This window comes from Empidonax traillii, unplaced genomic scaffold (genome assembly GCF_003031625.1).
Source record: "Empidonax traillii isolate 1590-97213 ecotype Southwest subspecies unplaced genomic scaffold, ASM303162v1 scaffold829:size344425, whole genome shotgun sequence".
NCBI classification, from domain to species: Eukaryota; Metazoa; Chordata; class Aves; order Passeriformes; family Tyrannidae; genus Empidonax; species Empidonax traillii.
In genome coordinates this window covers 104,867-132,805 of record NW_020956022.1, presented here as the reverse complement: position 1 = coordinate 132,805, position 27,939 = coordinate 104,867, and the positions used below count along the sequence as shown (strand labels likewise).

Genomic DNA, 27,939 nt, shown 5'->3' with positions numbered 1-27,939 from the left:
ATAGGTGAGTCTATGCAATGCTTACATGTTGAATGGGATATTTAATGTGCGGGGAAACTCAAAGGTTGAAGAACTAGCATTTAGACAGTCTAACAGTGGTAAGTGGTAATCTTACCTCTTTAAACTCCATTACATTCTCACGAGAGACATGCTAATACAAACAAGTCAATCAGAGTTTGTGTTTAGCAAGATCAAGCTTAAAGGATAGTTTAAAATCCATTTATTGTTCTAAAGCATTTTTTTCCATTAACATGTTATACATTAGTGGATACTAACCATGATTCATGTAACAGTTTAGTTTGTTAACTTTTAAATTATTTAACAACCAGAAGTTATTAATACAACTTTTAAATTCTTACACAAAAAATCTTAAACAGGCTTGGGTTCATTTTTGTAATTTTTATATAAAAAACATTTTAGGCATCTCTTGAAAAAGAAATAAAGCAGGCATTTAAAGCTAGAAAACAAGTAATTCCAAATTTAGTTTGTTACAAAAGGTTTCAGCTTTATTGACAAATTATGGCAAACATATTTGACAAAATTATGGTTTCCTATTTAGAGAAGCTTACACATGGAACTTTAAGTGATTTTTTTAACAAATACAGGTTAAAACACTGAACAACTTCAGTTAGCTACATACATACAGTAGCTGCTTGTTTTCAACCCCATTAAAACAGCATTTAAAATTAAATTTACAAACTTAATATCGAACATCTTAATCTAAACTAACATATATTAAAAAGACAGGTTAAACATCTTATCTACAGCTTGATTATTGTCTGGTTCAAAAAGAAAAAAAAAAAAGGAAAAAAAGAATCATATTACAGTCTTTTAGCAACCCTAAACAGAAACTCAGCCTTAGCTAGTATGTAGAGAGACTCGAGATCTGTAACAGTGTCATGCTTTTTAAGTTACACACAGCAATGAATACAACCAATAGAACATCATCTTTGAATAGTTTATAGACAATGTTTGCCAAAGGTTTTTTGTCTCTGTTTTTTTAAGTCCGTGTTATAAAATAATACTAATGCCAATATCACGCCAATGTTATAGGAAATACAAGTAGTACATAGGATAATAATGAGCAGTAATCCCTAGGATAGAAAAGAAATGGACTATTACTTGTCTTGTTGCTGTTTATGTGGAGACCACAGGCTATTAATTGTCTTTGAGATGAGGTCACAGATGAGGAGGACCTTCAATATCTACCATAGGGGTGTTCCCTGTAACCCCCTCTGGCTGACCTTGGAGGTGGTGCCTTTAGGCTGGAACGGGTTGTGGCCCATTCTTCTTGTGCTAAAAACAGAAGAGAAAAACAAGTTTTGTAAATATCTAAAACTGAAAGAACAAAGGGATGCTGCTGCTAATGGCTGTCAAAATTCTTGAGGATTTTGGCAGAAACCTTTAGAAAAATAAAATGAGGATGGTGTTATCCATTTCTTTACCCTCCCACACAAAACTTACAGAAAACTAACCTACTTCTATACACAGGCAATCTGTCTATCTCAGGATGAAAAAAGAGCCTTACACCTTCACTTTCACTAGAGAATGAATAACTACTGTGGTGATGGTACAGTCAGCTCTGGAAAAATTACTGCTTTAGTCTGCCAGTTCAGAATTTATTTGGTGTTTTGAGTTTCTAGCATTTAAGTTAAAGCACAAATTTGAATAGCATTTAATGTAGTTGGTATGGTAACAAGATGAGAAGTTGAATGATGAAAGGATAAGAGAGGTATGTTTGATTTTTTACTTCCATTTGAGATGAAAAGAAAGAAAATAATGGAAGAAAAACAAATGTGTAGAAGTGAACCTACTACATTAAGCAAAAAGATTTTACTATGCATTATCTTTAGAACACTTTTTCAAATTCTGTGAATGAAATATGCTCAGAAAGATCAAGATAAAAACTGTAAATCTAGTTCAGTTTTTATAAAGCTTCTACAAGTATTCTCCCCTCCTCAACAAGGTATTTTGGAAGTTAACCCTGAGCAATCAGGTAATTACCTACAGTTGTAGTCTAGCAGTTTAACCCAAAACTTGAATTCTCTCCTAAATCAGATAGTAGATTGTGAAATGATTTCTGGTTTTGTTTTCCACTGACTTCAAGTGATCATGTAGAGTGATTAAAATGGAAATTCTGAAATCATAATGTATCATCTATCTTATATCACATCATAGTGCAACATTCTTGTTGCGTATCTTGTATTTGCTAATGACTGCTGATTTATGTGACCACTAAAAAAAAATTAGTTGGCACTAGACAAAAATACTAAATGGTTAAAACAGCTATCAAAGATTCCTTTTGTAAAACAATAATACTACGTGAAAATAGAACAATGAAAATATAAAACATAAAAAGCCTGTTAAAATTCTGAAAGCTATTTCTTCTCTGCAAGATGTCTTCTTTGCAACTACATTTCATTATCTTGCTGCCTTGGGGTATGAGGGGAAAGCTTGGAGTATGAGGGGAATAGCATCTGTACAGCTTAAAGTGAGGTTCAGGCTAGCATGTATTAGACACATGTGGACATCTCTGGAGAGGACTGGGTAGCAGCTGATGTTACTATGGAACAAGAGACACTCCTGTTGTGATTTTCTGGTGCACTCCATTAATTTTCTTTTTCTTTGAGCTCTTCAGGATGTTCTCTTCTTGAATATCAGGGGTTTTACGGTCACACAAACCCAAAGTTTACTGTGGAAAGCTATTGCCTATAGGGTTGAAGAAGTAGCAGCCAGTATGATATAGTTCTAAATCCTCAGGTCTCTCATTCCTAGAGGGAATCAGTTTCCATATAGTGAATTTAAAAATCCTCCCTCTGCAGTATGTTTCATTACACCCTTTAAAAATGGCATTTTGCTGTAAATTTGCTGCAGCTTCAATTACCCTTTGCTGAAGTGTCACTGCATTTGCAGAGAGGCCTCAGGGAGAATTGAGATTTATACGGAAAAGGAGAAGCTTTATTTATATAAATGAAAATGACCGAAGTAGTAAACATACTCACTAAATGTACAACGCAAAGACAAACCAATTTCTTGTTCCCTTTCAGTCCTCTCACTCATCTGGACTGAAACACCTTTGTATAAAGGTGAAATGTACAGTATTTTTGATAGTACTCATGCATTGAAAAATGACTTTATATTACCAACTGGAGGAAGCTGTTTTTCCTTGACTGTTCTTAAAGCAAATTGCTGCTCTTGATACAGTACAAAACCAGACTGTAATTTGTGGTACAAGTCTCTTTCTCAGTAACATGGTCGACCTATTTGCTTGATTTCAAACTTCAGCACCATCAGCGACACCATGACAGCTGACAGCTCCTGTTGATATTGCACGATAGACCCCAGTGTACTAACAGGTGAATCCATAGCCAAAACATAGATAGAACTTTTGGGATGAAGGCCTTCAAGTGGGAAAACACCGGCATCTACTACTCATACAGCAGTAAAGGATTACATATTTATTATGGAGAAAGCAACATGATAGGGAGCAGCACTATCAAGAGTCTCTGAACTACACTATGCCAATAAATTACAGGATGCAGCCACAACAAAAAAGAAGTCAGATTACTAGTGGGTTTTTTCCTGTGGGGATTTTTAATGAACAATAATATATCCGCATGCTAGTAATTAAAGGTTCCTTGGTGTGCAAAGCTGGTCTTTCATGTCTCCATTTCAGAAGTCCAATGTAAGCTTTCTTCTTTCAGCACGGAGAGAAGAAACAGGGCTTCTGAGAATGGAAAACTCTTATCTTCAGGAACAGTCTTAGAAGATTGGAGCCATATAGACTATCTCAGTAGCTTGCTGGACAGCAGAATGGTTGAAAGACTGATTACCAGGCCCAGTTTCACTGTGTTTGAGGAGAACAGTGGAGCCCGGTCTGTCTCTGAAAAACTGTACCAAAAGGGGAAGGAAAAAGACCCTGGATGTATTTCATCTTAGTAAAGTCACATGTTAATGAAGTGGAAACTGAGAGGGATTTCAGGTGAAGAGCAGGTAATAGGTGTAGCTTTGGAGACAGAAAGATAATTGGGAGAACTGCAAGTGAGAGACTGACCAAGAGCTGAAGAAATGTGCAGGGCGGTCATTGTGCTTTAATGTTGATTCCTTTTCCTTCTTCTGATTCCTGTTAAAAGAAACCCTGTGCAGCCTGACCTTTCTCTTCCCTCTGTGACGTCCAGACCTCCATCCAGTCCTTCTGCCATAGCAGGCTCCACTCATACCCTGTCCTTTTCACTTCTGACTGTCCCCAGTGCTATCAGATGTCAAAGACTGTGACAAAAGACATCCCCACAGGCAGCTTAATGACTGAGGGCAGAGGGTCCAGCTTTTTCAGGAACTTGGTGTTATTGCCAACTTTGCCATTCTAAGTTAAGGAGAAATAGTGTATGTTTTGCTTTCAGAAACTAAAAGTATAGGTTATAGCAGCATGATGGAAACATAATAGAGTTTATATGTGAGGAACCTGAGTGTGCTTGGGCATGAGGATTCCTGTGGGTGTGGAAACAAGTGCTGTAGCTACTTTGATAAGAAATGAAAAGACATGGGCAAAGCCCTTTTAATTACACTGCAGACTTTCATTTTGCTGTATGCTCCCTGTCAATTGGTATTTGAAGCTCACTTTTAGGATACAAAATTAATTATTATCACAGTAAATCAGCACCCTTGGTTTATGACTGATTGAAATTGCATTTTTGCACTGCTTTTTATGGTTCAGATTGACTTTTATTTATTATACTGTGTTAAATGAGTTATATAAATGCTTTCAATATCTATTATAGACTATTGATATATTAGCTGAGGCTTTCTTTGAAGATTATTTGTTGATCAGTGCTAAGAGACTCATTAGCTCTTATCTAAAGTTTAAATACAGAATCATAGCTAGATTTTTTTCTTACAGGAGAGTCGGAACGAAAAAAGGTCATACCATTTTTAACCTGAGAATATGGGATCTAGATGGTAACATTTATAGCACAGAGAGAGGTACGTATGAAGTTGTTTCTGTCTTACTATTTTATCTATGTATTACTGAAAGCACAGAAAAATTCAGTGGCCCATCCATGTGGCTATCATGTGGCTCAAATGTCTTCAAGTACAAAATTCAAGATAAGCACATATCAGACACTTTTTTTTCACTCTTCAATCTGTATTCTGCAACTATGTAAAGGAACTTTCTAGCATTGAATAAAACTCTTTCACAAACGCAAAAAGGGAAACAATGCAATAATGAAAAGGCAGACCACCTTAATGGATGCTTTGTAATTAAAAAAAACCCATATTAACAGCTTGTGTTTTACATATGAATGTGTTATTTCCAAATATTTTTGTATTTACATTCATTGCTTAGTCCCTGTAATAATAAAGACCTGATCACTTTTTCTTCTTAGCAAATTATTTAACATCTGAGTATTGCCCACAATTATTTGGCACAATTTTACTAATCTCTGGTCAGTTATTTTGGAGAGGTGGCCAGGAAGAGATTAGAAAAAGCTATTCTGTTTAGATAGTTATGATGTATTTAACAGCAAGTAATCTAACGGTTTAATTTCATTTTTCACTTAGCTTTCAGTGTTTTAGAAACAGAAGTTGCTTTTAATTCAGAATAAAATATTTTTCTTTCCTATAAGGAAAAATCTCCACCATTTTTGCAAGGTCATATATACTTCATGCATGTAAAGAGAGCACAATGCACTTGGGATACAGTGCAAGTGGAATTCAGGAATTGTGATTACTAGCTCTACTCCTTGTTTGCTTGGTGACCTTGGATAATTGTTCAGTATTTTGTGGTATGGCTTCCTCACTGGTAGAATGAGACAGGAATACCTATCTCCCTGGAGGGTTCTGAGATGTAGTTAATTGCCTAAGCAGTGAGAGAAAAGAGATATAGATGTGCTGAACAGAAGACCCAATAGAAAGCAGACATGTTGCTTTAAAATGAGAACATTGAAAATCAGAATGCTTTTCTTTGGACAATTCAGTTTGTGCTGTATTTATAGTAACCCTCCATGAAAAGATGTATGGAGACAAAGTACTAAGCAATAGATAGAAAATTTGCCCCGCCCAAGCTAATGACTGAAGCTCACTCCATAAAGCAAAAAAAAAAAAAAACCAAACCAAACCAAACCAAAAAAAAACACCAACACAGCAGTTTTCTTATGTCATAACTGGACAAGTATATATTATGTTAAACAAAAATTCAAGAACAAGGTTATGTCTTTTTTTTTTTTCTTTTTTAAAGGAGAGCATCCACTTACTTTTTTCACTCTTCTGGTCTCTTTTTGCTTTTTCTGCAAAGCTTGCAAAATACACAAGATTTTCTGACCTGACATCTGTGCATTTTATAATTTGTGAGAAGAACAGCTGAAGTGACTATCTTTCAAATCACAAATGGTACCTTTCTTCTTTGAAATGTGGAATCTTCAGAAGACAAAAAATGTTTTCAAAACACAGGCTCAAAACCATTATGCACATCCATGCTTAAAAACCTATAAAAAACCCTATAAAAACTATTATATAGTTACATAGCTTAAAAACTAAAAATTAACGGAAAACCTTGTGGTTTAATAGTCTAGTTTCTGAACATGGCTGTAGCTGTTAAAAAACCCCTAACTACTGCCCCTATGCTTGAAGGGGGCCTTCTCTTCAGGAGGGCTAACAAATTAAATGACATGACTACTCCAAATCTACTTTAGTACTGTGAGCTTCCCTGGCTTAAACAGGTAGTGAAGAATCACAGACATCCTCCAGCTGACATAGCACTGAAGCAGATGAGAAGAGCTTGTGCACGCCCCTGTGCCAGCCCTCCCTGCAGGTTAAGTAATGACAGCAGGAGCTGCAGAAAATGATTTCTTGGAAGACTTCAGCCTTCACTCTTGCAGTGAACACCTGCCACAGGCAGGAAAGGAGCAGCATCAGAGTACATCAGCAGTTTGGGAAACTGTAATGCAGGGAGGAAACAGACTATTATCAGTGTTGCTGGAGTGTGAATGTGACAGTGTGAGGGAGTTTTGTTCTTCCCTTCAGTAAAAACTAATTTTCTACTACTTTATGGTCATGCAACATGAAATGTGCAGTGGTATATTGGACCTGGAATTAAATAGATGCACGTCAGTATTACAGAACTTCTGTCTTAGATTCTCCAACTCTACAGTTCCCATGGTGCAAGGCGGGGAAATTACCATTTGAAATATTACACAGGAAAGTTTTGCATGATTTACTTATTCTTATTTTGTCATAGAAAATGATTTATAATTCAGGAGTAATAGAGGAAGCACAAAAAGTCACTATAAATTAAAAACAATCTCTTTTCCCTTGCTACGTGTGGATTTTTTTTCAGTGTTGTAGCATAATAACTGAAATACTAAAGTTTTAGAATATATGGACAGTTAAAAGAATGTGACGGGTTTAAATAGGGAACTTTCTAAAGAATTATAACCTAATTAAAACACTGATTTGACGAAACAGCAATAACTCTAGTATCATCCCCACATTAGTCATCATAGCTGAATTAAAAATGTGTTCGTTTCCCAACAAACTTTCCAATCATGCTCTTACAAAAATCATAAATCTCTGAGGGAATGAATGCTACTTGGGATACAGCTAAGGTGATTCCTCCAGTAAAACTGATAAAATTTTGCAGAAAATCAAGAAAATGCCTTTGACAGTTCATTCTGTCCCACAGTCGGAACAGGATCGCTGCTATCAGTAAGTATAGGAATGACTGAAATAGAAGATTAAAGAAGGGCAATTAATTTGGTATATCTTCTATCCTTATGCAGTAGAAATCTTCAGTGCCTCCTGTTTCCAGGAGGAAAGAAAAATAGAGCGCTGTACAGGAAGACTCAGGAGCACTTCTGAGTTCCCAGGGCCAGGAATATATCTGCCTCGTGCTCAGGAACAGACCAGATGCCTCTATCACCCCAAAATAAAGGCAGTCATGCAGGACCACAGCACACTCCACAGGACCACGGCACATGTGGCAAGGCTGTTAGCCAGGACAGCTTGTATCAGGACACATGTGCTATGTCAAAGTTAGCACACAGTGCATATAAATAGGAATGATCTGCAGAGTGAAACAGCTGATGCTGAGGACTCTTGATGTTCACACTATATGGTTTCTAGAGATTTTTTTCATTTCAGACTGGCCTGAGTTTGAGCCTCTGGAAATGCATTCTCACAAACAGTTGGGATTGCAATTTTTGCTTTAGTTTCAAACTAAAAGTCATGTACTTTGAAACCATTTATTGATGCAGAAAGAAGGAAAAAACCCAGAAAATTTGGAAATCTTTATCTAAAGAGCATTCCTGCTAGTTTAGAAGCATCCAGCATGGGCTAAACAGGTGTGCGCTCTGCCAAGACACTGCAGAAAAACTCCACCACAATGGCACAATCTGTGTTCTGTTGCTTCTGAGATGTTTTAGTAATAATAAGATGGATTAGAAAGTGGTTGGATGGTCAAATCCAGAGGGTAGAGGTCAATGGCTCAGAATCCTGATGCACATCAGTAAAAAGTAGTGTTCTCAGGGGTCCATACTGGAACCAGCGTTATTTAATATCTTCATTAATGACATAGACAAAGGAATCAAGTGTACCCTCAGCAAATTTGCTGATAACATCAAGCTGAGGGGTGCAGTCCACACACCTCAAGGATGGGATGCCATCCAGAGGGACCTGGACAAGCTTGAGAAGTGGGTTCATGGGAATCTCAAGCAGTTTAACAAGACCAAGCACAAGGTGCTGCACTTGGGTCAGGGCAGCCCACAGCCAATAAGCGCTGGGGGATGAACAGATCAAGAGCAATCCCGCTGAGAAGGACTTGATGGTGCTGGTGGATGAGAGGTTGGACATGACACAGCAATGTGCACTTGCAGTCCAGAAAGCCAACTGTATCCTGGGCTGCATCAAGTGTGTCCAGCAGGTTGAGGGAAGTGATTCAGCCCCTCTACTCTGCTCTGGTAAGACCCCATCTGGAGTGCTGCATCCAGCTCTGCAGTCCCCAGCACATGCAGGACATTGAGCTGTTGGATGGAGTAAAGAGGACGGCCACCACCTGTGAGGAAAGGCTGAGAAAACTGGGATTGTGCAGCCTGGAAAATAGAAGGCTTCAGGATGACTTAACTGTGGCCTTCCAGCAGCTGAAGGGAGCCTAGAGGAAAGAGGGACAGGCACTTTTTACAAGAGCATGTAGTGACAGGACAAGGGGAAATGGCTTCAAACTGAAAGAAAGTAGGTTTATATTAGGTATTAGGAAAAAATTCTTTACTATGAGAGTGCTGAGGCACTGGAACAGGTTGCCCAGAGAAGCTATGAATTCTCCATCTCTGGGCATGTTCAAAGCTAGACAGAGCTCTGAGTAACCTGGTCTAGTGAAACGTGTCCCTGCCCATGGCAGAGGGATTGGAACTAGATGATCTTTAAGGTCCCTTCCAACCCAAAGCATTCTATGATTCTGTGATTCATTCTAGGATGATTCTAAGACCCAGAAGACACCAAAGAAAGTTTTCTTTGGTATATTGCAGTGATATTTTCCAACAAATACCAAATATATACACTCTCATGATATAAATGAACAATCAGTGTGTATTACTAAGTTTTTGTTAACTAGTGTTAGTAAAGATCTCGTCTGTGATCACAAGTCAAGACGAATACTGAAATGAGGAGATCAGACCTGTGTCTCTTACATCTCCATGTCAGTCACTCTGAGCTATTTGAGCACTTGATTTCCTACATTTGAAAATTTAATTGGGACTAAGCTAGTAAAAAAATAGGGTAAAAAACCCTTAGCATGCTGAGCATAATGAATTTTAGGACCAATAATCTACAATACCAAAGTTATTAAAAATGAGGAAGGAACTTGGACTCAATAGATGGAAAAAACTCTTATCTTCACCTGCAGAGCAATTGCTAAGAAGTGCTTTTTCAAAATGTGCATATACTTCTTCTGTGTACATTGCGACATGGCTTCATTTACTTTGTCATTGCCAGAGATTAATCACTACAGGGTTTATTTCACACTGTGATGCTAGTTACTTGAGTTTCTCCATGAAATGAACATGCCTATGTCTTTTAATGTAGTATGAGAACTAAGGTAACATATCTTCAATCAACCTATATATCAGAATTCCTGAAGTTTGAACCTTCCATTTATGCCTTCCTACCCACATCTCATCGTTATATATTTAGTTTTACTTATTCAGCAGAAGCTATCATTGTTATGGTAAAAACCCCTTAATTTACTAGATTATACACTTCTCAAGATAAACACAGAATTAAGAGAATAAAGAATACAATAAAAGCGTGGTGGAATATTGCTGTACATTTCTAGTTGTTAGCTCTATAAAAGTCTATAAAGAATTTGTTTATGAAGTGCTATCTCTGTAGAGCATTACTTAGTAAACTAATTGTCACCTCAATTACAAAGCTCTCATATAGAATAACTGGCAGGGAATTATTTGTGAAATAGTCAGTTAAGTCATTGTGGCAGCATTTTACAACTTAAATGATGTCTTACATTAAAAGGAATTATACTAAAGAGTTACACTCTCCAATTTTAATTAAAGATGGAATTATCCTAAAGCCAAATACCCAGTTGTTTGCAAGCACTTAATGCTAAACTGGACTAGAATGTGCACCACAAAACATGGTCATTAGAGAAAATCTGAACAGTTGAAAATTTCTGGTGAAGACAGAAAACAAAGCAATCTTTCCTTGATGCAATGGCAGCACATGCAGTAAACAGCCTTGCAAGCTTCTTCTGAAAAGCAGCAGGGATGTGAGTGGAGTTCATTTATGTCTTCCCTCTTTGTGTTGGTGGCAAGCTACAGATTAACCTTCCTAACTCTTGCCTAAGGCCTTTGGCAGGTGGTGTTAGTCTAATTTAATTGTGGTGGTTTAGGAGGTTATAGACTTTAACCCTATCCTTTCACACTCTACCTAAGGTTTCTGCTTTTTTGGTAGCAGCAGCAAGAAGTCTGTGTGTACTGGTCTCTCAGATACTGCAGTTCATGACCTGACATAAAAACATAATCGCCATCATTTTCAAGTAACACACAAGGCAGGATAAGCACCAGGCTTTGAACTAAAGCATCTGATAACCGGCACACCCTCACTGCTATGGCAGTCTCAAGCTCTGGAAGCAGGGACGGGAGCCTCTTGAACCTTCTGCAGCAACCACAGGCAGAGCTTACTGCCTCTGTTCAGCCTTTGGAAGAACAAAGCCAGAAACAGCAGCTGATAAACAAAGCCTTGAGAGCTCTGATCAGTACAAGGGTGAAAATGGGTTCAGATGAAACAACTGTGAGGCAGGTCAGATGTAATTAATACAGCTTCTAAGGCATTGGATGTGCCTTGCTAGCAAGTAATACTCTCTGTGTTATCTTTCTAATGTGGCCTAACAGAGCAAAACACTTCATGAAGAATTCTGTTTCCTCTAAAAAAAAACAAAACAGAGAAATGGAGAAAGAAACGAGAACGTGAACAGTTTACAAAGGGCTTTTCATTTACAGCGGTCCTGTCCAGTGAAGCTGTTTTTTGGAGTTGGGCATGATATTACAAATGGAAAGGAGACGTTTGTAGTTACCAAATTTTAGGTGTACATTATATCCTATTTGATTTATAAGAAAAATCCTTATATCCTATTTGATTTATAAGAAAAATCATTAAATTCGTGTTTTCACTAGATATCTCCTCAGATGACAACACTGACAGAAGTGAAACAAAAAAACTATTAATGAGAGCAAGGAATATAAACCTTTTTGTTCTTAAATTAATCCCATTTCATGCCTTCTCTTTTAAAACAGAAACATCAAGTTAACATGACACCATCACCTGAGTTTAGACTCCTAGATTTAAAATCTGCAGATATGAAAACCTTTGATGACATAGGTATCATAAATGTTTACTGAGTGTGATTAGCAGTGAGGATCATTTACATTTCTGAAAATTGTACAGTACTTTTAATGACTGGTCTTTTATTTTTAAAGTGCCTGCTAAAGATATGTCTTTACAATTCACATGAGGAAGCCTATAAGGAATACATCCCCAAGAAGATTTTCAGGTTTGCGTTCAAAATTTATGTTCCTCAGCCAGGAATGGTGATCTTCAAAATTCTCTAGCAGTAGCTGCATAATCCTGATCCTATAAAAAATTTGTAGGAATCTCATAATTCCTTGGTAGTGTATTTCCATGTGCCCAGAGACTGCTGCAAGGCATGCTTTGAAGTGTCTCTACTTTGATCCTTCTGAGAGACTGGGTGACAACCATGTCAAATCACAATAAAGCTTAAGAGTCTAACTATATGAGAGGGTTCTGTGCTGTGAATTTTCATTCATGGAACATCCCTAAGTCATGGGAAGTAGTGTAATTTTACAAATACCCCTGTCAGCTGACTTTGCTATTGTCCTGGGGGTTTCCATGGTTGGATTTGAATGGGATGGAATTCTCAGGAAACTTCACAATAGAAAATGAAAAAGTTGTAAGGCAGTTTAGTGGATTTTAGAGCGGTGAATAGTGTGTAGAAATCCATCTTGCCCAGCCTCAGATAAATGACTTAGGGTCTTTCTTGTTTAGTACTTCCATCTGATCAAAAGAGATGTGAACTTCCTGAGGATTAAACAGTGTCCAGGTGGGCTCTGCTCTGAAACACCCCTGTGATTTCTCCAACCATACTGTGAACAATCCATAAATCTTTATGCGCTTCTGTGGAAACAGTTCCCCCAATCAGAATTCTCCACAAGTGCTTTTAAAAGGAGCACAGAAGAACCCGTGAGACAAAACTGACCTGCTACGTCTCATGAGCACAGATAGAAAGAAAAGTCATATGAGGCAGCGCATACAGGAGTACCATATCATATGGTGCTGTATAATGCTTAGCAAGTAACACAGAGCTCTATTTCAAACTTTAAAAAGATTGTAAGTACGAAGTAGTGTTACTAATTTGTTGAATCTACTTCATGAAAAATGAAGGAGAACCTTCTCAGGATTGAGAACTGAGCTCCCTGAAAATAAACTGGAAGAAGAGGATGCATGGAAGAAAGTAAAGCAATGCTTAACTTGTAAATTTTTGATACTTCAGATATTGTTATTGGAATGGATAAGAGTGAACAGACAAGTTGTTACACCAAACCCCTAAGATATGACAACAAGACATCAGTTCTACATTCATGTACCACTTGTGTGTGGTCTTATTCAGTTTGGGAAAATTCTCAATTGCAGAGGCATGCCAGAAAGAATTGCAAAGGAGGAATATAGCCTTGTTATGGAAGGTGAAGCAAGGTGTGAAACTGAACTGAGATGAAAGACTGCTGATTTCTGCAGGATGGTGAAAAATGAAGGGGCACCTGATTTTATACAGTGGGATGGATTCAGGAGACTCACAATGAACTGCAAAACATCCCGAAAATCAAGTAAAAACTGGGAACAGAGAATTAGGGTAAATTTAGGTGAGAGGATGATAAGGGGTCATGCCCCGATCAGACACAAAGTGAACATCAGTGTATGCACCAAGAACTCAGAAAGTAAGGAAGTTAAGCATATATTCTACAGCTCTATAGCTCCGTATACTCAGGTTATCTCCTCAGATAAATGGTGGTGACTTTGGGATGAAGGCAGTTCACACACAGATCTCCAAAGCACAGAACTGGCAAATTTACTAATCTGCTAAAGTAAAGGAACCAACAGGAGCACAAACACTTACATATAAACTTATCTGTTTTCAGAAAGTAGCAAAATTTCAATTTGAAATATTATTCCATGTTTATTCTAGGTTTTCGATAATACTATTTCAGATCTTTGTGCTCAAATGCCAGCTCAGAAAATAGTTCAAGTGAAAACCAAAGCAAGTCCACAGCTATCAGCCACATATTTTAAGACAAGTCTAGTAAAGGAAAGAAACTCAGGCATTTTGAATTTGTTTCAGCTGCTGAATGGAAAGAAAAAAAAAAGGAGCTGCACGCAGAACATAAATTTAGTCATGATGCCACTGTACGAACACTTTGTAAGCCTTAGCTAATTAGTCCATTCAAAATCCCTGCTGGGAAAAGAAGTGATATTCCTCCAGTTTTACAAATGAGGGATTGGAAGGAAAGTGACACTACTTTAAATGTCTAGCCCAAACACATAGAGATTCAGCATGGTGGAGTGTAATTAACATTAAACAGCGGGTAATTCTTACTGCTGAGCTCAGACTATGCTTTTCTGCACAGCCCAAAAGCTTAGCAATGCATTCAGGAGAGCAGTGGAGAGGAGAAGAAAGATATTCCACTGCAGGTATTAAAAATGCATGTGCAAAAAGGAAACAAAACAAAGGGTAACCAAACCATTCACATTCTTAAGGATAAGTTATTATTATTACTTGTCTAGCATTGAAAATGTGCTTTACTGCAAATTGTGTTATTAAAATGTATTGAGAGAATTGATTATACAAAAAAATTAAGTAATTTCTGATTATGCAAGGCAACCATTTTGACATCTTAGTACTGTCTATTTCTATACCAGTACAAAGGAACGGTAAGTTTGCATTACAGTGACATTTACTTCACAGCTGCATGAATAAAATTATTTCAAGCAGCAACCCTTACATAACCCCTTAGTGTAACTTTGATTTGCAGCATGATTTCCAGCAGCTCTCATTTTCACAATGCTTCAGAAGTCACCATGTGGACATAGGACACTTTATTAGCAGCAGTAAATCAAGCATGACATGTCTGCTGAATATGCTAGGGTAACTCTTCAAGCTGTCAGTAGTCAGCTTTGCTCTATTATTTCGGTGAAACTCTCAGAGTGAGATTCAGAGTGAGATCTGATGGTATAGTGTAATGATAATTACTGATAGGAAAACATGGACTACAGTTATCAAAGCATATCACTAATAGCAAGTAGCCTAGAAAATGGTTTGTTCTCATTGAAGCAACACTTTGTTTCCTTTCATGCCCTTGGTTCCCATGAAGTGGAACTTTTTCAGGTCAGACATAGCTCAGACTTTGGTGAGGAAGCGCAGAGTACAACTCTACTCATACTGCCTAGTGTGGCATGAGATGCTCCCTTATCTCAGTACAGTGAAGGTTCCCATGGTGGTACAGCACCCTCTCTTTCTTTCCATTTTGATTAAATCCTATATTTCAAAATCTCACAAACCTTGCTGATTGAAGTGATGCACATGACAGCAGCAGATGCATAGTACTGTTGGCACATTAAGCAGACTGAAATTTAACACTGTGAAATATATTCAGGCGTTAATCAGAAACTTCAGTGTTGCTGTTAAACTGACCTGTGACTGTGAGTAATTGGCTTTGTAATTTTGATTGAAATTGATAAGTCCAATTTTTTGGTCCTACTTCAGTAAGTCAAAATTCACCCTAAAGTTGCACAAATCTATTTTGTTTGATCTTTGTAAAAGAAGAGTAAGAAACAAAAGTATATGGAAGTAATTTCTGAGTTGTCAGAGACAGATATTTTCTTTTGATTTCACACATTTGCTGAAGGTAGAATAGACCTTACCGTAGCTGTCATAAGCCTCTTCACTTGTTCCGTGACCATAGTCATAATATTCAGGCACACTGTAACAAATTCAGAAACCCATGTCACTATTATCCTGAGTAACCAACTCAAAACAAAAACAGAGTGCAGCAAATGAAATATATTTTAACACTCTGACATGACAGTCAAGTCCAGAAAGTGTTCAAAAACATGAAGGAAAAGTTATCAGTGACAATAACAGCTAATACAGTATATCTCATTTCTTATCTACTGAGCATAAAACAAATTTGGTCCTAAATATGTAAACCTAGGAGAGAGAAATTCTATTTGCAAAAATAAGGTCTGAGAAAAGACCATCCACTGTACTGTTAAATATAACTACTGTTAAAACTGCCAAAAGAGGCGCTAATCTCATTTACATATAATTCCAAACACTTATGCATTATCAAACTCAGTATAGTTTGTTTTCACAAAGTTGACTGTATTGTATGGTGTGGAACCTGTAAACTACTTATCTTTACCAAAAACACTGACAGGTTTCCAGCTTTGATCCTGAAGAAGAAAGCATGCTTCCACTGCCTGTAGAGAGAAACCTGATTCTCCACAGCCTTCTTCCTTACACAGTTATTAGACATCCATGGAAAGTTTTATACGGTAATCAATCATATTGAAAGAAATGGGGTTAAGGACTGCAAAATCAGACTTATGAGTCTCAAACTCACTTTTTCATTAGTTTCAAAAAGTATGTAAATACCATATTAAAACATTATCAAAATATCTTAGATAGTAGTTACATCCTGATAATCAGCAATTCCCAGCTATTATGTGGAGTGGAAATCCAAAAAATTCAACCTCTAAGACATAATTAAACAGAGATGGAGTTATTCACACTTTTGCTTTACTGCTATTATAATTTAAAGTTTGCACTGTGGCTTTGGTACCTGATACCAAATTCAAGATCAAACTACTTCGGTTCTTGGGTACCAGGCAGACATAACAAGAATCAGTCTCTGCCCAGAAAATCTTGAGAACTTCTTGAATTCTATTACATTGTACTTCTTCGATCAGCAGTGAACCAAACAGAAAATGTGACACTTTCTCTGTGTTAGTTTTCAGTTGTTGTCACTTTCGCTTCTTTTTTTCTTGGACACTGTGTGATATAGACTCTTGAAAAACGAACAGAAGTAGGCAATCAGCTCATTATTGCATTAATTATAACATTATTGCTCAGGCCATTTTCCATATTGGATTACTATTTTAAAAATATTAGTTTACCCTTGAGAGAGAAGCTTAGTTGACATTGGAGTGCAAGTAGAAATATTTCATAAGTGCAGTAGAGATAAACAAGCAATCTGTAACAATTATATCCTTAAACTAATTTTGACTTCTTTCTTCACAAACAGCCTGTAATCAGATTTTTAATTTCTTGAACTTAATAGCTACCTATAACTATTCTTGGAATAATTTCTGAGAATAATTCATTTGCTCTATCTCACTTGAGACCACTGATTGTGTGTAACTGAAAACTGACAGTCAAGCTGTTTTGAACTGTGCCTGGCTAGGCACAACTCTCACAGTCACTTTTCAGCTACAGATATCTGTTGGGGGTTTGTTGAACTGAAAATTCAACTATAATTGTTGTGCATTAATTTAGTAATTTAGCCAGAAGCCATTCACGTGAGGGAATGAATTACACTGATGTCAGTATCTCAGAGACATGAAATCCATTTGCTAAAGCAGTTGCAGCAAGTGGCCATAAGAGTGACATGAATGAAATCAAGTAATACTTTTAAAGACTTTTCCCAAAGCCAACTGATCTCTACAGGACATAATGACTGCAGAGCACTGACTTCTGGGATAATGAGAGCCATCTAGTTCCTTGAAAATTAATCATCCAGACTTAGAAACCACCCTATGGAAGTGGTGCAAGAAACATCTTCTATTTGTAGAACATAGTAAGCATTCGGTATGATTTTATTAGCCTGTTAAATGAAATTACAGGATTATGTAGGTGAACTCAAGCACTCGCAGCCTCAGGGTTAAATCATACATCTAGTCATATATACAAGGTTTATAGTTTAGACCTAAGAAATTTTACTTGCAATGTTCAAAATAGAGATGACATACCACCCAGATCTGGCAGACAGACATATGAAAATTCTGATTTAAGAAGCTGCATTTTGGCATACTGCCTGCTCTCCTGGGTATAGAAGGGTGGTGTCAAGAGGTGGACTAGCGAGTGGTGTCAGAGGAGGAGGAGCACAAGAACTTTCATCTTTTGCCACCAGATAAGAAGCTGGTATTTCTTCACAATACATTTTTACAAACCAAAGCAGCTGCAACCAAAGGTCAGCTTTAAAAGGAGAGCATTTGAGACCCAGTTCAAAGGCCAGTAAGTCATCAACAGCAGTGCTGGTTTCTGTAGTCACTGAGCAGGCCTTGAGCCATTACCCATCAATATAACATCCAGCAGAACACAAGACTTGCTACAGCAGGTAAAAATTCATTGCTACATTATTATTGTTGTACATTTTTATTAGAGAAAAAAACACATAATCATAGAGATTGTGTGAGAAACACACAATCACAGAGATAAGGATGTGAGCTAAAAATCCTGCAGTGAACATTCTGAACCAAAATACATTATCAACAGAATACTAATACGCACACCATTATAAAATAAGAAATAAGACATATTGCAACAGTAGAAAGGAAGTAATTTGCTATATACTGCATATTTGATGTCTGTGAGCACAATACTAACATTCTTGAAAACACATAATTCATAGAACAATACGATTGTCATCTAAGTTCTCCAACTTTATTTGCCTCAATAAGTCATCTTTTGCATAGATCTGAGCCAAAATAGCATTTCAAATTCTCTGCCAACTCACATTAGAAAGTGTTTTGAAGAATACCTAAGTGAAGAAAACTTATTTCTTAGTATGAAATACCACATTTAAACTCATATTTTGTGAGCCAGACTGCTTATCCATTAGTCTGTTCTATTTTAAACCTCTCTGAATATTCACTATAATCTATTACATGAATTTAGTTGTAAAAATTTTCCTCTGTTTTTTAGCAAACTGAACAATGAATGATGTTTATAAAAATGTTTGATAGAATATGGCTTTACAAACATGAGGTGGTTTTTTTTTTTTAATTCTTAAACTACAGAGAGATATAGTGCATTTGCATTATGGTCGACTGAGAGAGAAACAATCAGGAAATACATTCAGCATAAATAAAACTTGTTTACATAATTTTATAGTTCTCTGACTGTTCTTGGAAAATACAGTGATCATGAGCTCTAGAAAACTGTGACTCTCTTGGCAGTGCTAATTGGAAACAAAACAACATTATCTGTCATTAGCATTCATTACTTTCAAGCAACATAAAGTGTAATTTACTTAAGTACATGCACCCATCTGAAAGCAGCATGCAATACATTTTATCAAGCAGACAGAATTAACTCATTACCAACTTCTCAGCTTTTACTTGCACTGTACTTGAACATCTGACTTCTGAAACAGAGGTCTTGATGTGCCATGACTTAGACTTTAGTAACTTCCTACACATAACACTTGTGAAAAAATTGATATACACACGGGTATGTATCTTAAAAGAAGTTTACCTGGTTTTGTACCTGATCTCTATCTATATCTCTATCTATATGAAATTTTTACAACAAAGTTGAATGACTCTGTCCTAATTCCTATTCTGTGCGCAAGGAGATTAGTAATACGTATATGGTTAATGTTCATAGTTGTAACCTATTTATGCTTATTTTTTTAATTTTTTATTTCAGTTAATGTTTTTGAACCAGTTAAAAGTTTGGGATTAAAGTTTCCATAAGCTTGTGATCTCTTCTCATGCTGATAAAGCCAGATCAGTTTAAAAAAACAAAACAACCAACCAAAAAAACCAAAACAAGATGTTCCTTATTTGAGAGATAAGGGTCCATTTAAGTGCCTTCCAACCTGAATTATCTAGGGCTCCTATGATATGACAAAGGCTCAAGTATAAAGACTGTATCTCAACAGCAAACTTAAAAGCCAAGAGATATTTTTAACCTCTTGTTAACTGGGACGTTTTCAAATTGATATTAATTAAAGGAAAAGCGAATTCCAGTTTATTCTGTCAACACCTATAGGAAACCACACAGCTTTTTACTCCAGAGGCTGTACAGTGCTTTAAGGTGGTTTAGGCAAAGAACCGCAAACAAAAGAGTTTAGATTGAAATCACAAAACTCTGACTCTTGGGTCAGCAAGTCACCCAGGGGAAGTGTGATGTTCACCACCCAGAGGTCAGTGGGGTTAGATACAGAAAATCATGACATTACAAACAGACTACATTAGCCTTCGACCAATCTCCTCCTGCACCTGCAGGAAGCTGCTGGCAAGTCACCCTGGATTAGCAATGTTACCATCTGGTCCCTGGATGCTCTCACAGCTGCAGTAATATAAAGCAGCAGAACACTGCAAGAACTAAAGACTTCAAGTACTTCTTGTTCCCTCACGTTTTTTATGTGTGGGTTTTGTTTAGTTCTTCCTTTCTCTCTTTTTGTTCTTTGCTTTTACATGGTGAAAGATGCATGTAAGCTTTTATTCCCTAATTGCAGAGCACACAATGTCATTGCAGATAATGGACCCTCTAAAGCCAAAGCAAAAAGGTACAAGAAAGGGTTCACCTGCTTTAAAAACTGCTAATATGTGAATTTGTACAGGAGAAGTGTGTTCTGTAGTCTATCCTGATATATCCAAAAACCAGAAAGCCTTTGATTCAGACCTGTTGATCTAGATTTAACATACATATTTTCCTGTAACAACATTTTTTTTTCTTTCCTAATGGTTTTACTTTTAAACTTGAAGAGTATATTTTAGTACAATATAAGAATCTTTTATTTGGAAATGTTTGGAAAAGCTGGTCATTTTAGAAAAGAGCTTTTTGATCAACCTCAAAGTTATAACTCTGCCTTAGATAATAATCAGGCTTCTTTTGTGAAATAAATGAACTGGTCCAAACTAGAGATTCAGCTGATGCCAGTGAAGTTCCACAGTTCAGATTCAAAATGAAACAGACTAAAAACTTCCACACTAACCTTTGATGAAGTAAAAATAACTTGAGATACTTTCACCTTTGTGTCAAAGTACTCAACAATGTGAGAGGGAGATGATCTTTTAGTTTAGGACTGGCAATCTTGAGGAGAGATTTCCAGGCTTTTCCAGTTTGCAGTCAGGATCTATACTTCAGACAGGTACAGATAAGTGAACCTTTAGCACTCCTTAGAGATATATTCTAGTCATGGTTACCTTTAGACAACAGATTCTTGAGTCAAGCTAATACCTAGGATAGCTCACAGGGATCCCTAGAGTTGGGATTCAGTATCTTAGAGGGGGGACAACTCATTCTTTTTCACATCCTCAAATGAATCCTTCAAAGTCTTGTTCTTCTGTATACAATTATCTCCCCCTTTCCCTACATAATTCCTGTTCAGTAACCTTTGGAAGTTTGAACGCAGATAGTTGGTATAATCAGATATTCAGCTCCTATGCTAACAAGATCCTGTCTAATGCTACTGCAGTCGTTTGACGTAATAATTTGTAATACTTCTCCCTCCCACAGAGAGGGAGGGAGCCAGCAGGATTTAACAGACAGCTGGCCATGAAACAAAAGCTATTTACACAAAGCAGTATACTTCTGCTTGGAAGAGAGGTGAGCAAGACTTGCATTCACATGAATTGCAATACCTGAATACATTTTTAGAAAATAGTATTTCATAGTAGAAATGTGTGAATAAAGAAATAATCCTTCCAGGAATATGAAACTTACTGGAACCTCTCCACCTAGCAGAGCATTATACCTATAGGGAAGATGACAAATCTTTTGAACAAAGGAACTTCTCGTAGGATTCAGCCTTAAATCACAAATATAGTCCTTTATTGAACACATCTTTAGAACTAATGGAAAAATATGGTGAATATTTTGGGGGATAGTCTCTCCTTCTCTGAAAGCTCAAGTATGATTGTTTCCAGTGTTTTTAACAGAGAAGAATGTGTCCATTATCAGACTCCTGGATTTACTTAATAGCTTACAACGTGACTGAAGTTAAACTAGATTTCATCTGTCTCCAGCATTTCCATATGTTTGATTTCATGATACTGCAAATCTGAATTAAAAAACATAATAACTAATGAAGGCGGAATTATACAAGCATAGAAGTGGAGAGCCATCATAATTGCAAGATGACTTTGGGTTCTGAACTTCTTGCAAAATACGATATAGAAACCAATCTGCCATTTACTTGTACGTGGCAATTTCTATTCATGTATATTCTATATTCCTCTGTCATTTTCTCATAGACATAGAATTATGACCAAGTATTTCACAATATAATACAAAATGTCTGCAGACATAGTATTTGCAAAGGGAATGATGCAGAATTTTAGGAATACTACCCAGTTTAAGAGGTAGAACTTTTTTCTACTTCAGAGTAATGATATTTGATTCCATTTTGCTCGTTGAGTCAAATAAATGAGAAGTGGCATTAGAAAACAGTTTCTGATGATGAATGCCATAAGTAGATTGCTGTGAAGATACATAAAATGTCATAATCTAGGCTTCCTGCCTTGATTGATTTCAACAGATTTGAAATAAAATACAGGGAAATCTTTATTTATGGACAAGTGGATATAAGCACAAAGCCAAAATGAAATATTACAAAATATAAATACAATGCATAGTGTTTAAAAAGTAAGAGAGTGAATAGTAAATAATAATAAATACCTTATTTTGCAATGAATCAGTGTAACCACTCTACCTATTGCAGCTTGAACTATATTTACGTGTGTATATATTTTACTATCTAGTAATATTTTGATGGTGAGAGAGAATTGTGCAAACCTCTGATCATATTACCAAAAGATTAAATTATATGATAATCAACTAAATTAATTAATAATTATTCACATTCCCATCTAACCATTAGTTTTTAAACTAAGGACAAAATTCTTTCATTTAAGGATGGATAGTCCTCATCTAATCTGCTGGAACATTTTAAAAAGAAAGTAGTCAAAACCAGTGGGATCACTGGGTAGAGTCTACTGAAGAACATGTACACCCAGCTGAACTGTGTACTGCTGTCTTTACAAGTGTACTACTCTGTTTTTTTACTTGCAGCACTGTTTTTGAAGAACTCATCTTCAGAAACAGATGTACATACAAATGCTTGGTATCTGGAGGTCAAGCAAGGGTAACTAAGATGAACTGAAGCTCAGGCAGATGCAAATAACTCCTGCAGATAAGACTGGATAAAATATTCTTACTAAATCACTTTGCAGCATGTCTTCGCACTGAAGTGATTGTACTGTAAGCCACATAAGTGACACGGACTGAATTGAGGTCCATGTTGTATTCCTGCATATCAGATCAGAAATAAGTAAGTGATCCCTTAAGCTCCTGTACTAGCAGCCCACACTGCAGAAAAATAAGCTGTAAATAAAAAACTGTACAGTAGATAACCTGAACTTTGCAATGGAAACAACAGTAAGTAGGGAAAAAAAGTTTATTTTCAAAGTCATATATACTTGTCATATATTCAGCTTCAGTGGCTGAATACGCTCTTGAAATTTTCTGTGGGTATGAGTCCTTGGAAGAATGTGCAGAGCCTATTACAGATTGAATTGTAGAGCCTATTACAGATTGAACTGATAAGCATTGCCATGAACACAGGACAATACTACATTAATATGGTCATAGCAGTTATCTGCCATAGCAGGAAAGTGGACACTGGTAGCATTTTTCTCCTTTTATTTCTATTACTAGTATTGAAAAACAAGAGCCTAATTTGGATGTTGCACATGACAGCACAGCTATTGGTATGATAACTGTACCTTTTGAATTAAATATAATTCAGTTAGATGACAACTATGAGTCAACTTGAGTTTCTCTGTTACCTTTTCTTTCTCTCTTCTTCAGTTCTCTAAGATAATTCCATTTTAGCAGTTATCTAACACACAAGGTTTATAAGTCTTCAGATCATGTAAAAACTTAGAATTTATTTCAGGCATATTAATGCCATCTTTGTTTATGTTAAGGTATAGACTCTGTACTACCATTAACTTCTTAGAAGGGAAGTTCAGAGATGACATGGCCTATAATATGCAATTCTGCATTAGAAACAGAAATTTGATTGTTTGCTCAGCAGATACAGGATGGGTTTGCAGTGTGGGTTTGACAAATCAAAAAGAAGTCATTGACCCAAAATGATCTGCAGACCAGCACGAAATGTGTATCCAGTCATGCTGCCTATTGCATGACATAAATTATTTGCAAGATTAACAGTAAATATTTTGCCAAGAATCGCTTCAAGGCCCCAACACTGGGTTACTGTCATTAGTGCTGCAGGGTCCAGGCATGCAAAAGAAATGCTCTTTACCTACATCATCTTGCAGTCACAGCGAGGCTGACAGTATATCAAAACAAGGCTTGTGTAGCTGTGGGATGGTATCTGTAACAACAATGTTGTGCACTCTTTTCATCTGTTTTTAATTTATTCTTCTCATCAGTAAATTATGGGTTTCCCGATATTTACAATCTATTTCCAGCCTAAGGTGGGAGCCATAGACTCTTCTTTCTTTAGTAAGCACACACTCAGCCATTCATTTTGCTGCTGAATTGTGTTTTTAACAAAAGCTATATAGAAAAAAGACAGAAGGAAAAGCCAAGCAACCAGATCTGGAAGCCATTGCCATTATATCATCAAATTGTTCACAAAACCCAGAACTCCTGTGTGAGTGTTCATGCCAGACACTGTGGAATAGGGAAATAATATCAAACCCAAATTTTAAGCTTCATCAGACAATCATTGGCTTCCTTTGCTCTTACATGTCAGGCACCACTGTTTACACTACATATGGCTGGAAGGTTATGAACAAGTGGATTAAAGAGAACATGCCCTTCCTGGTTCATACCGTGACTGGCCAGTCAGTCCCAGATTTCTTTAGTATCTCTTTTGGCTGTGAGACATAGTACCTTCGAAATGAAACTGTTCATGCTGACAGAGACAAAAAGGTCACTGGAGATGACTACAAATGTGGTAGCAGAGCTGAAGATGGCTGTGCTGGCCATCACAGTTCTCATGTGACTAATTAGCAACTGACCCATTTCTGTCAAATGATTCTGTTGGTTTTGGCCAAGGAGTTTGGCCAGAATTTGCATGTGGTACAGTCTGATCTCCTAACAACCTCTGAGTAACCAAAAAAGGTGATCTCCTAGATCTCCTCACAGAACTTTGCATCCTTTTCTCCTGGTGATCTGGTGAACTCAGCCCATGAATCCTGAACAGTGGTGGTAGTTCAATAGATTTAAAAGTTCCTGCTAAGAAAATAAAAAAGTGTATTACATTTTGAAAACTTAAAGGATTCTCCTACATTTTCTGTGTTACATCTAAGTTGGAAATTGACACTTCTACCATTTTGCATAGCATGTCTAGGGTTTATATTTTTAAACAAAGTTGTTAGACTACAGGTTTGGGAGGTAATTCTAGCTGGCAGAAAGGTTTTAAGGGTCCTCTGCCTGACTTTCAAGTGCATAGAGAATAGCGTATGAAAATTACAACTATTGAATATCTCTTCGTTTGTCTGGGCAGGCAGACACTCTTATCACTGAAAGCCATCTTCACAACTGCATGTATGGGAGAGGGAGAGGAAAAAGAGACTTAATGGAGAAATTCAAAGTACAGTCCAACACTGTGCATGGTAAGTATGTCAGATCGAGTGTCTTCCCCTGCCCACTGAAATGGCTGTTTCCTTGCTCTGTTCGGTACTGGACAAACTAATTACCTTAAAAACTGTACTTTGATATCAGTATGAACAGATTTCTAAAATGAGTGGGGATTCTAAATGTCCTCAGTAAATATGTAGTCTTTCATGGAATCCTGTAAATAATAGTTATAGACACAGCTGGGAAGGGCAGCTGGTTGTTCAGTTAAATCTGTGTCCTGAGGTTCCATCCTATGCTCTGGGTTGTCCTTATGGGTCAGGAAGATAAGGAGGAAAAAGATGGCTTTATAAATACATATTCTGTTACTTAAAGCAGGACAGACTTCATACAATATAGCTTGTATTTGTCACAGCCCATAATTCTCTCATTTCTAAAATAAGTCTCCCTAAACATTATAAGGTCCAGGTAGCACTTACCATAGTGAGAGTCCTGCTTTTCTCTTTCTTCAAGTTGCTTCTTGTGTCCATTTCAAAGTGTGCTTGAGGTGCCTCAGCTCATTCATCCATACAGACTTGTGGGTTTCAGTGCAGCCTGATTCTATGAGACTTAAAATCTCTTCCAGAAGTGACCCCATCCCACTATTTTTAGCCTAAAAATCAGACTGTTGTCATGAAGGACAGAGCTTTTTGTCTGGAGAAGCTTATTAAAGAAATCCATTAGAGAAGAACCTATACAAAATGTATTGATGGACTTGCAACACTGTCACTTGACCTTTAGTATAGATTTTTAGATAATTGTGCATGAAAGTACAGCATCTGAATGGCCCGGGGGACTGAAATATATATGGGCAGAAAGACCCTGGTGAGCAAATGGGAAGTAGATGCAAGAAGACAAAGGAAGACAAAGGCTGGGGCAACTGGTGATGGTGGTGGTCTGCCCAATATCTTCACTCAGTGCATGGGGTAAGCAGGGGAACAAGGCATGACTTACCACGTGCTCAGCTCTAAAGCACAATGAATTCAGCTTGTGTTCAGACCATCCCTCCCAACCCGTCTGTTCATGACACCCCACCTCAACACATTCTTCTATTTGAAGCAATGAAGAGAATAAAGCTTGGTCAACACGCACGGAAAGACCGTCAGACAAGAGTTTGTACCTACTCTAAAAATTTCCACATTGGTTCCTTAATGAACCATAAAAAGCAATGCCCTTAACAAGAATAGAAACCTTGGCGCTCTGCATTAAGCCACTAACTACAATTTTTTCTCATCTCATGCTTTAGAATTTCTGTCATTCCCTGCAGAGGGTAGTTATGATAATTTTCCAGCTGAGCATGGACATCGCCTACAAGATTTCATTAATTTTTTTTTTCTGTAAATCACAGACTGGATGAGATGAATAAGTATTTTGAAGCAGCACTACTTATCTTCTTTGTTAGGTGTGCACATGATATTATGTCTTGATCATATGACTGGAGTTTACTATTAAACAAGATCTGAGACTTGGAGAAAACACTTTGATGTACACATCTAACCAAATATTCTGGTCACATTATTTCATTGTGTTGTATTATTTTTGGCTCAGTAGAGAGGCATTCCTGTGAATCTAAATGGCCAATAAGGTACAGAAATCCAAATAGTTTATCTAGTGGTCTATTTGTTCTTTAAATCTTTGAAATGAGAAGTCTGTGATTCTGGAAGTGCTGTTTTGAAATCAATAGACTACTTGTGGCATTAAGTGCCACTCAATATGGATAAGTATGACCACATGTCCTGTCATATATTTCACAAGGAAATGTTTTAGCTGTAGATTTTAAAGAGATTAGGTGCTCTGGAGTTAGCTCATGTTCGTAGAAAACATATCTGATGACTAAACTTAATAGCTGTTTAATTGACTACAGTATGTGACTATAAATTTTCTTTCTTCAGCCAAATTATCACTGCTAGTTTTAGCTGCATTATAATACACTCCTCATAAACTTGATATATTTGTCATTTAGTTGCCTGGGACATCAACTTGCAAAGAAATTACAGGTTAATTCAGATGATAGAAAGAGATGTCATAGCAGAGAGATTTCCAACTAATTACTGTTTTTACTTCAGAGGCAGTATCTCCTGTGACAATTCACTCTTGAAGCAGAAGATGAGCTTAACTCTTTTCAAAAAAGTTGGAGTACATCTGACAACACGAATATCTACCTACACAATGACATGATGGGTGCAGCTATTAATGTATAATTACTTGAAAGTGTTGTTAAAGTATACTTGATGGGGTTTACATTTAGGTGTGACAAATCCTTTTCAATATACTTCACTGGTTATAAAAATACTTATAAAATATTTTTTATCAGCTCCAGCACCACTCACTACAGCAGTTCTGGAGCTGAATGTAATTCTGACAGACATTTTCATCAGTAAAGCATTCAACAAAAATAGATGGTTAAACAAAAAAGAGAGTTTAAGGTCCTCTGGTCTTTGGAGTGCAGAACTCTGTATGTATACATCACTTTTTTGCCCAGTGAGAATCACACAAACTCAGTTAAAATCTGTGTCTCTTCTTGTTAGAATTTCATTTGCCTTTCCACAGTCTTACAAGTACTCTTAGCAACCCATAAAAGCACTTTCTGAATAAATGTCTCAAGCACCCTTTCATCCTCCAGCTTAACTGTGAAAAAGATGTCATTCCATATTCAGTAAACATGGACCAACTGTCAGATTAATGGATGAGTGCATGTGGTGCAGGTG

At 36.9% G+C, this 27,939-nt stretch overlaps 1 protein-coding gene across 1 annotated transcript in view; it reads right to left on the bottom strand.

The window, feature by feature from the left end:
• Positions 1–203: 203 nt before the first annotated feature.
• LOC114066911 (KH domain-containing, RNA-binding, signal transduction-associated protein 2-like) overlaps positions 204–27,939 on the bottom strand; it is a 110,312-nt gene continuing 82,576 nt past the window's right edge. The window contains exons 5-6 of the mRNA XM_027901972.1: positions 15,493–15,551; positions 204–1,296 (exon numbers count right to left, since the gene is read on the bottom strand). Of these exons, the coding sequence (XP_027757773.1) occupies positions 1,199–1,296; positions 15,493–15,551 (157 nt within the window). The 3' untranslated portion in view covers positions 204–1,198. The remainder of the gene's footprint in view (positions 1,297–15,492; positions 15,552–27,939) is intronic.